This window comes from Mastigoproctus giganteus, chromosome 11 (assembly GCF_048544385.1).
Source record: "Mastigoproctus giganteus isolate SK-2022 chromosome 11, ASM4854438v1, whole genome shotgun sequence".
In the NCBI taxonomy this organism is placed as follows: Eukaryota; Metazoa; Arthropoda; class Arachnida; order Uropygi; family Thelyphonidae; genus Mastigoproctus; species Mastigoproctus giganteus.
The window spans coordinates 9,807,347-9,818,509 of NC_143585.1; the positions used below are offsets into that span (position 1 = coordinate 9,807,347).

General features: G+C 41.0%; 1 protein-coding gene across 1 annotated transcript in view; it reads left to right on the forward strand.

The window, feature by feature from the left end:
• The first annotated feature begins 3,934 nt into the window (after positions 1 to 3,934).
• LOC150077695 (uncharacterized) overlaps positions 3,935 to 11,163 on the forward strand; it is a 110,158-nt gene continuing 102,929 nt past the window's right edge. Inside the window, exon 1 of the mRNA XM_090384916.1 lies at positions 3,935 to 4,041. Within this exon, the coding sequence (XP_090241042.1) occupies positions 3,978 to 4,041 (64 nt within the window). The 5' untranslated portion in view covers positions 3,935 to 3,977. The remainder of the gene's footprint in view (positions 4,042 to 11,163) is intronic.

Consider the following 11,163-nt stretch of genomic DNA (forward strand, 5'->3'; position numbering starts at 1 on the left):
ACTTCGAAGGCGATGGGGTTAAAGTCACTAAAAGCGTCGAAGTAGGGATCCCACAAGGTAGTTGTCTCTCAGCCTTGTTATTTGCAGCAATATTCGTTCCACTAATGGATCAAATTCCAGCGTTCCTATCGTATGCTGATGATATTGTTTGCTACTTGCCATGCAAACGCCATGTTGGTCCTACACAAGAAAGACAAACCGCCTCTGAATCTGTAAACAGCTACCTAAATACATTCTATAAGTATGCTAAATTTTTTGGCCTGTCAGTCAATCCAGAGAAGTCAAACTATCTTATCTTTGCGCCAAGTTGGATGACTTCTACTGATACAGCAGCTTCTCTACTTCCGGTATTGGCAGGAAATGTCCTGACTCCCACAGACAGTGTCAAATTCCTAGGAGTAATCCTTAATGCCAACCTCACATATAAAAAACAAATCCAAGCACAGTATTCCAAAGCCCTGAGAGCGTTCTGGGGAATGAAAATTGATCTGTGCAAAACGCACAATAAGAAAATAATCAAGAAGTACCTTGCAACTTACTTCTGTAGTGTACTCTCCTATGCCGTGGAAGTTTGGTCGGCGGCACCACCCACCAGCCTCAGGAAACTATGGGGCCTCGAATTCTGGGTGCTGAAGTGGGCCAACTTGTGGTCTCACCAGATCTACACAACATCTAAATCTACTCTCTGCTGCAACCTGCAATATACGCCCATAGTCCACAGAGCCCATGTGCTAAAAATAAAGTCATTCCTTCATCTGTGCTCAGCTAAGCAGGATCACATCAACATCTGGAACACGGTTGGTTGGCGTTTGCCAGGCAGACATCTCCGTAGTACTCCCTCCTTATGCTCAAGGCTCCAGCGGTTACAGAATTTCAAAAGACACTTCCCTAATGTGACTCTGGACACTCTCAACTCGCTCAACATCGACATCGACCTGTGGATGATAGACAAGGCATAACGAGATGGCATCTTGTCCCATCTTGCTGTTTGTAAAGGACATTTATGTAAGTGTCGATCTTAGTTAGCCGATGTAGTTTCATGTTCAGCTCAACTTGTAATCCTTTTTCGCTGTAATTACTACTACATTCAATTTTAAATTTTGACTATTATCTTTGCTTTGATCTATTAATTAGTATTTAGTTATTATTATTATTTTATTTATTTATTTTTTTTTTATAAATCAAAATCACTTCTATAAACAATTAATTGTAAGATTCCTCTGGCTTTCTGTGTAAGGACTCACTAGTGTATAAAATTTATGTTAATAAATAATCTTATTATTATTATATGCATGAGTGATTGTGAGAGCGCTGATAAGGCATCATCAGTGCCCAAAGGGTATAGGTTTTGCCAATTATACGTCATCAGATGTTTCAGAATGACGACACTTTTAATATATTTTGATGAGAAAATTATCTTTGTATTACTTTTTGGATGCGGTTCAGTTTGACGGATGTCCCGGATTCTTCTTAAAGTGGCTTCACACGTGAGTAGTTGGTGATCCGAAGTGAATTTCATGTAGTCACATGTAGTTATTCCTCAACTTTATATCTCGGGTATTGTTGTATATGTGATCTAGACACTGAGTTCCTCTTGTTGCTGGTGTTTTCAATTGGATCATGTTTAAAGCTTTCATTTTATCGTCCAACTCGCTTTTTGCCTCCCGATGTTTTGGTAGAGGCATATTTAGGTCCCCCATTATGATTGTGTCCGTGTTCGTGCTCAGATTTGAGGTGTGCTCTGTTGGTAGGTGTATTACGCCTAATTGCAATCTCTTCGTTTCCGTACCAAAAGTGGTAATGATAACCTCGAAATTTTTCGATTGCGCTCGAGTTCTGTGACTACTGAGAATCCTTTCTTGAAAAGAATCATTATACCGCCTCCTCTTTTACCCTCTCTTCCATTTGCGATGCAACTGGAGGAGTGTGCAAGGGCGTCCAGGTGTCTGTTGTTATGGAGCCATGTTTCAACTAAGCATATGCAATCATTCTCCGAGTTAGGTAGTTTTGTTTGTAGTGCGTGAAGCTAATTCGATATGCTTCTTACGTTTTGCAAGATGATAATGATCCGGTTCGGTTCTTTTGCGAGAGAAAAATTGACTGTTGATTGCTATTGGGCTCTTCGTGGGTTCGCGGTGCTGTTCCTAATTGTGGGCCTCCCAGCCCTTTCTCTGTATGTCTTCACTAGCGTTCCTACTGGCCAGATGTTTCTGTCCAAGAGCCGTCCTTCACTATTTAGTGGGCAGGAGAGTATGAAAGAGGAATATGCAGGATGTCTTGTGCGTATTTGCTTGACCTCCACGTCAATCCCTAATCCTCTGTCTCACGTTTCTTTAATAAGATTTGGACCTGTCCGCGGGTTGAATCTTGAGATAAATATTTTTCCTCTGGTTTGTACAAAGGATATGTGAAATCTATCGGCAAGCCTCTGACTGTGTCCCGCGGCACGTTTCGTTGTCGTTCCGGTTCTATTGTGCTCATCATTGATTTATTTGATTTAGTTTTTGAACCCTATAGTCCGCGAGATTGTTCTCAAACATGGATTGATTTGCGCTGGAGGGTATCGATGGGGCAGATTCACTCGTCTTGTTCTGCTGCGGTGCCTTCGGTCTAATGGCCGCAATCTGCGCAAAGGTAGGTTGTCTAGTAAACCCAGTATTTATTTCAGTCGTCAATGTGTTCTGGGGGTTGTCATGGGTTGATAGGGAGAGGGGACTAGCTTTGGCGGGGTCTATTCTTGTTTCTGGCCTAGTCGTGTAGTTTTTCTCAGTGGAGATTTCAGATCCTGACACTCTTATACGCAGTAGTGACTCGCCTCCCTCATTTTTAAAGTTATTATTCTTATCATTCCTTGCTTTTCCCTTCGTATCCCTCTGTAATTTGGATGTCTGTGTATGCTGATCTGTCCGTGCCTTATCCGCTTCCTTGTATTGGGCCCTATTTTCTTGTTTTATCATAGCTAGTTCAGCAGTGTCAATATTTCTATCTGTTAGTTGTAACTGCGCTAATAGTGTGTTAAATATTTCTTCTAATAACTTTTTACTTCTACTGATTTTAATTTTTGCTCCCTTAGCTCATTGTTCTCCTCTTGGTTAATGTTTTGTCTGAAGCAAAACGTATACTCATTGTTACATTGCTCGAATTACTAATTATGCTAATACTAATAATAATCTCCCCAATACTCAATCGTATTTTGGAAAAAAAAAACAAAAAACCTGCTCTTCTTCTCCGCCGTAATGTTTTACAACATCCTGCTTTTTTAATTTATCCAATAAGATTAAACAGATTCATAAATGTTTCGGCTCATACGTTTTCCTGTTCTTTATCCTATAGATGAAATTTCGTCAAATCCAGCGATATAATCTTAACATAATATAACCATGGAGGCTGTTCTTCTAGATTTTTATTAGCATCTTTATTTACACCTACTTCCTTCGTCCAAATTCTGTACGTAATCAATAATCTTTTAGAGTTCGACTGTAAACTGACCATCCTTTTCCTCTTTGAACCTTTGTTCAACCGAACTTTAAAGTGCAATATTGTGGTTAGCATTTCCTGAAAATTAAGATTCTCTTTTTAAGATTACCTTTGCCGTTCTGCTAGTTTTGAAAATTAGTGTAGTGGTGATATATTACTCCATCAGCTTTTGCGAAAAATAGCCGAATCAACAATTCATAAAAGCGTATAGAATATAAAACAAGGCCGTTGTAAGTAGCGGATGTATTGTGATGCATTCATTAAAAATATCGAAGTGTCTTATTGGCTATTAATTTAGACAGATTCAGTAATGCAAAAATATTGTGGAAAGGCGATAGTAGTTTGCCACGATGACGAAATCGGATTGCCTACATCACCGAAACATTCGGTGGAATGAACACCCCTACTTTTACATATAAAAACCGAAAGAACGTCTGTAAAAATCGCATTTTTGAAGAAGATTTCACCGAGACGGCTGCCAACGACAAGTAACTACAACGATGAACTCAATTGCATCTACATTACTTCTGGGAATGTGCTTTCTCGTCATGTGTAACAGCGAATGTGAGTTTTTAAACAAAACTTTATTTTCGGATAAAAGTACTGCATGTATTTCTATATTTTTCCCCACATTTTTACAAATTGAAAAAATATATTGTTCGTATCGCAAATCTAACTGCATGGAACATTGGTTACAAAATTATTTTACATTTATCTTACATATTAAACTAATTACAAACTATAATCAGTTTACAGTATTTTGGATAACAGGCGACGTGCTGTTATCCAAAATACTGTTATAAGTAATAACTGCGAATCTCTTTCTTCGACAATTAGTGTAAGAATTCAGTTCTCGATGCTCTAGTCTAGCCTGATGATTCCCTTTTAAATTTGCTCTGTTATAAAGATAGCTGATGACTTACTCTTAACTGCTTTACTTCCTCCGTTTCTGTTTTTTTTTACGCCTATAGAATTATCTTAAGTCATCGCCAGGACATCGATTAACAGTAATCGATGTTCTGGCAATTCATCTCTGGGCTCAGGGAAACTGCTACTTATTGAGGATACTGACAGGCGTTTATCTGATAATATTAGTCAAAGTAACTCTTGCACATACCTCAAGGGTTCTTTTCTGTTACCCCAACTGGACATATTATCTAGATGTTCTGAGGGCAGAAACATTTCAAATAAGCGGGTACCTAATGCCAGGGAAAAAGAGACTAAAAAGCTTCAAGGGTTGTGTTAGGGTTGTTAAATATGCAAGAACAGTAAATCTTAATTGTTTATACAGTAATGTTAGAAGTGTCGTCAATAAAATGAGCGAATTCGAACTGCTGGTTAAAACAAGTAACGCGGACATAACAGGGCTTACAGAGACGTGGTGCCACCCAGAAATTGGGGATGATGAGTTTCAGTACGGCTTGTATAATATGTTTAGGAAGTATAGGGTAGATAGAAGGGGTGATGGGGTATTGCTTCTTATCAGAAGCAGCCTGAGTGCGACGATAGCTTTCCCGGATTCAGACGTTCCACAAGCTAGTATAGAATCTGTATGGTGTGATATAGTTGGAAACAAAGGTATAATGCTAGTAGGAATAATCTATAGACCAGGTGATTGTGAAGATTATGACGAAAGCCTCTACATGCAAATGGAATGGGCAAGTAAGCGTCAATGTCTTATTATGGTTTATTTCAATTTGCTTCTAATTGTTTGGAGTAAATGGGAAGGAAACTCGACATGGGGAACAAAATTTTTAAATCAACTAGATGACTGTTATTTGTATCAACATGTCAGTGAAAGTACTAGAGAAAAGAATATCCTAGACTTCATCATCACCCATGAATCAGATGACATAACAGGGCTGACAGTAGAGGAACCAGTAGCAGGAAGTGATCAGGGAGTTCTACGGTGGATGATGACGAGACAGGTAGCAGAAATAACAAAGGAAGGGGTTTTAATTTCAGAAAAGGAAATTACGATGCCTTAAGGTACTACATGGCCTCTATTAACTGGGTAGATATCGCGCAGAGAATGAATACAATTGAACTGTGGTACGCTTTTAAAACATTAATCACAGATGCCTTGAATGCGTATATACCATTAAAAAAATACTCCACTAGGAGGTTTCCATGTTGAATGAATAGTGAAGTTGCCACATTACTTGAGCAGAAAAAGGTGGCATGGAAACTTTACAGAGCAATAAAAAGTACTGAAGCCTATAACAGCTACAAGATGATCTGTAATAGAGCCACATAAAAGGTTCGACAAGTAAAGGCAGTTTATGAGAAACCACTAGCAAACAGAGCAATGAGGGAGGATAAAGAATTCTTCACATATATAAATGCCAAGAAAAGCAGGACAAACCAGATCGGACGTTTACGTAAGGGAAAGGGGATAGTATTAAATACACCAGCTGCCGTTGCAAATGAACTCAACAATTATTTTACATCGATATTTACAAATGAAAAACCTCTTGTGGCAATGGGAAATTATGGGAACGCATTTGAAAAATATGTAATTAATGAATGAAATTTCGCAAGATTATTTAATGAAAAAACTTTCGAGCCTACAGGCCAGTAAGGCTCCTGGAGTTGATGGAATTTACCCTATAATCTTAAGGGCGGCGGCAGTTTGCGCTATACCAGGACTATTACAGCTGAAATTGCACAAGGCGGGGTCATGTCCGGACTCTTGTTCTCAGCTGTTCTCGTGCCATTTGTGACAGTGATTGTGTTACTTTCAATGTGTTAAGACGTGTGATATTCAGTCTCTGGATTTATCTTTAAATTGTGTGATTTAACCATCCCCCCTTAAGTGAAAATATATACCTATGATAGAGTTTTTATTGGTGAGTCGATTGATACCTTTTGTTTGGCTGCCAGAGAAGGGGTTGCGCTATGCTCAACGTTTTATCTGAATTGCTTGCAAAATTGAAATCATCGTTGTGAAATAATAACAAGATGGATGCCACTTATTATATAACTTCTTCACTGGCTGTTTTAATTTCTTGTTTTGGTCAAATACACCTCGCCTAAGGTGTAGTGGATCTTCTAATTATAGCATTCGTGATCCGGACATTTTGGGGAACCAGTGGGTGTCTTTGGGACATTTTAATTTTGTCTTTTGGCCTCTTAATTGCTGAAAAAAGAAATTGAACTTTTAATTAATAGTAATATTGGATTTTATTATGTCTTGTTGTTTTGCTTAGCCATCTTGTCTCCCTCAGTTTGGTGGCCAATGAAATTCATTGCTTATTTTTTGGAGGGAAAAATATAAGTAATTTTCTTTGGGGTTTGCTTCCTACTTGCAAGGGCTGGTCCCTAGTGCTACTTATTGATACAGTTGCATTCTGGATAAACCTGGTAGCCTACAGTGGAGGCTGCCATTGTTAAAACTAACGCTACTGAAAATATATATACTTCTGGGTTTATGGTTATGGTCGGCCATTTTCTATTATATATATGTATCTTTGGAGCAAAAAATTAGACACACTTTTTCAAAATTAAAAAAAATTGAAGTGTTATATTATATATGTTACCATAAAGGACTGTCTTATGTATGTCTATATCAAAATATTGGTGTCTCTTTCATTAGGGGTGCTTTGCTAGGGTTTGGGCTATTTTTGGGCTACAATTTCTTTTTGATATATCTTGGCTTCTAGGGGGTGTACAGTTATAGTCTTTGTTTCTTTGGTTATAACCTATCCTTCTCTTTCATTCACAAGGGTTTATAGCTCCCCCTGGTGGTAATGTACGGAGATCGTAAATAACTTTGTTCTGGTGCTCCGAAACTTCTGGCGAGGTTCTGTACCAGATAGCTTACAGACATTTCTATATTCCCTATGAGTTTCAGCTTTTTCCGTCCATAATTTCATGAGTTCCAAGGCTGGATGTAAAACCAGTTTTTCATCCTGGAAAAATTTGCCACTTTTAAGAAAATTTTGAAACGTACATAACTTTTCTTCTATTGTACCCTCTCTTGTTTGACTCATTGTCCCTGCCTTTAGCCGCGTTCAAATATATAGCTGAACAATGTCAAGTGTAAACAAACGTATACGTGGCAATAACAAGTCTGGTATCTGTCACCTATGTAGAACGGAAAGAAACGTAGATTCAAACTCACACATCAAATGCACAGGGTGCAATAACCTTATTTGCCGTTCCTGCAGCAACATCGCGCACATAAATAAACTGCCAGCAAAATCCCGGAGTTCTTTTTTAGGGGAATGCTGCAAACCCTCGAAAAATTCGGTATCATCTCTTGAATTGCCAGAAACTAACACCTGCCAGGCCTCTAAGTCCATGACACTCCGAACTAAGGATCTGCCTCAAGGGAACTTAGGGGAAAGTAATGGCAATGAAATACGGTGTGGGGTGCCAAACAACCACAACAATATTGCGGACGGAACTACACTAAAGGACCAGACGGCAGAAAAATCACGCAGCAATCACGAGATAGCGAAAATAGCCAGCGAGCATAAAACACCTTTCTCCTCCAAACCAATTCAGGATAACAATTATATCACGCAGGTAAAATCGCCTGCAAATGACATAACCGAAATTAATGACAACTACGAAGTAGCATCCATTAATTTAGTTGCTTCAAGACAGCAAGTTTTAAATAACGGGATTAGAAGGCGACACGTCAGTGACAGTCACTTATGTATCAGCCAGCTTGGTAAACAAAGCCAAGCTGAAGCTGGCACTAAGCAAGAAGAGTACTCAGTTCAGGTAAATATAACCCTCGACGATGATCCAGATAATAATGAAGATGCAAAGACAGGCCCTGCCTCTAAGACTGACCGAGAGAGTAGGAGTGCTAGTGGATTAAGAGAAGTACAAGACAACCAGTGCTCACAAACGGAAAACGCTGAGAAGGGGACAAAGCAAGACTCTATCCCACCCCTGGGCACTTCACCACCGGAAGGAACAGCTCTCGAACAGATGTTTGCCCTGCGCACTCAACTAGAGAATTTAATGTCCAAATCAAACAGTAGAATCACCACCGGTCTCCGTTTTGAAATCGTGACAATTTGGACAAAACTGGAGACTATAATAGTAAACCAGCACGTAGAACAGGAAAGGGCTAAGGCCAAGTTGGAGGCATACCTAGATGAGCGGGGCAACCAAATGCCACAGCGCGCCCCCTCGTACGTAGACGCGCTGAGGACTGCACCCAATGCGACACAACTACCAAAAGCAAGTGGACCCCCCTTGGGGAAGAAGACACTGATCAAACAGCCAAACCTGGTCGTTTTAAGACCAACAACGCAGGATACTGCGCAAACAAGCGAAGAAATCAAAAACCACGTTATGAAAAATCTAAATGAAGAACTGAAAAATACTAAAATCAAAAGTATAAGGAAAACCAGAAACGTCGGAGTGGTCATAGAGACTGAAACCAGGGAGGAAGCCCAAGAAATTATGGAAAACCCAAAGATCCAAACTCTAGGCCTCACTGCTGCGGCCCCCAAAAGAAAAGGGCCGTCAATTGTCATCTTCGACGTAGATAAAGACATCACCCCCTCCGAGATCACCGATGAAATATACCGACGTAATGTACATGGACATCTCTCGGACCTGGACAAGAGTGACCTTATTATGCCCAGATACTCAACCAAGCCAAGAGTCGGAAATGGAGTAAACTGGATAGTGGAACTAGCGCCGATTGTCTGGCCTATCTTAAAAGATCAAATGAGAATCTATATCAATTGGGGCAGTCACCGCTTCAGGGAGCACGTGGCTGTACCAAGATGTTATAAATGCTGCAAGTTCGGGCACACTTCACACACCTGTGCCCAGGCTGTCAGGACCTGTGGCCACTGCGCTGAGAAAGGACATGAATACAATACATGCCCTAACAAAGAATCTGAGCCTGTCTGTGCAAATTGTAAAAGTAATAAACTAGACCACCACCACTCTATTCGGGATAATACGTGTCCGTCCTATATAAGCGCCAAGTGTTTATACCAGATGAAAACCGATTATGGGCTCACAGCCTAAAAGATATAACTACGGAGTTAATAAATTCTTTCAAATCAACGCACAGCGGGCCAGGGCGGTGGCCGATCAGAAAAGAATCAAGGCAGACGAAGAAAATGCAGATATTCTCATTATACAGGAACCGTACACTCACACGAGGCAGGTGAGAGGTTACCCCCTGACCTACAAAATAATTCAAACAGATCAGGATACCCCCTGGGCTGCAATAGTCATTCGAAATCCAGAAATCACAGCAACTAAAATCTCAGCACTGTGTACAGCCTGGGCTGCCTGTGCCCACCTGATCAGCTCCATGGGATCCTTTTACGTGATATCCCTATACTGTAGACCAGGCGAAGAGATTACCTATGCTATCAGATACCTGGAAGATGTCCTGAGAACTCTGCCAAACGCAAAAATCATCATCGGAGCCGATGTCAATTGCCGATCACCGGTCTGGCATAGTTTGACACCAGACAGGCGGAGCACTGCAAATGGCCAACGCCTGGAAGACTTCCTGGCAAACTCGACTATGACAGTCATTAACCAACCGAACAATCCTACCACCTTCTCAAACACCCTATGGGAGGCCACTATTGATATCACTATGGCCTCAAGGAACATTGTCGGCAACATTTCCAACTGGAAGGTCAACGAGGCGTGGACTACTTCGGATCACAGGGTTATTTCCTTCCAGCTAAATCGATTTCTAGCTAGATCCCCAGCCATACGAGTCATGTTAAATAGATATGCAATTGAAAAGGCGAACTGGGACGTCTTCAGGACAACCCTAACTAATGAGACCCAACCCCACCTACTTCCCGACAACGCAGATGCCCTCCAAAGACAAGTCACTGATCTGATCACAACGGCCAGCAACTTGGCAATCAAAAGGAAAAACCCTGTCCCAGGCGCAAAGCCCTGGTGGAGCCCAGAGCTGCATAGATTGCGCCGAGAAGTAATTATAAGAAGAAAGACTTTCCAGCGTGCCCGGAGGACCTGGCCGGCACGTGAAGTGGAGGCGCTCAGACAGAACTACAGGGAAGTGCGAAACCAGTACACGGCCCTGATCCGCAAACGAAAACAAGAATCCTGGCAACACCTGGTCACCACCACTGGCAATACCAACCCCTGGGGAGTGGTGTACAAGATCACCACAAACAAACTACCCAGGGGAGAGGTCACCACTTCAACCAAGTCATTACAAGGTACGGAAGCAACCACCTGGCAGCAATCCATAACAAACATTTTGGACGCCATCCTACAACCAGCAACAAATCCAATCACTCAGGAACAAAAATCCCTCTGTGCAGAGAATGAGACTTACCACACTGAAGAGCAGGAATCTCCCTTTGACTTAGGAGAACTACAAACTGCTGCGGTCCTGATCAAAGATAGGAAATGTCCAGGATCGGACCTGCTGGAGCCTGAGATTATAAAGAAAACAGTGGAGTGTGTCCCCGAATTAATACTTCATCTATTCAATACCTGTCTACGTGATGGTCACTACCCAACAGATTGGAAGTCGGCCAACGTAAAACTGATCCTGAAGAACCCGACGAAACCACCTGAACTCCCAAACTCCTACCGTCTCATCGCTCTCCTGTCGGTACTTAGTAAACTCTATGAAAGGCTACTCTACTACAGACTTCTCAAACACTACAACAATGCAAACATGGCTTCTCACAGACAATTTGGATTCAA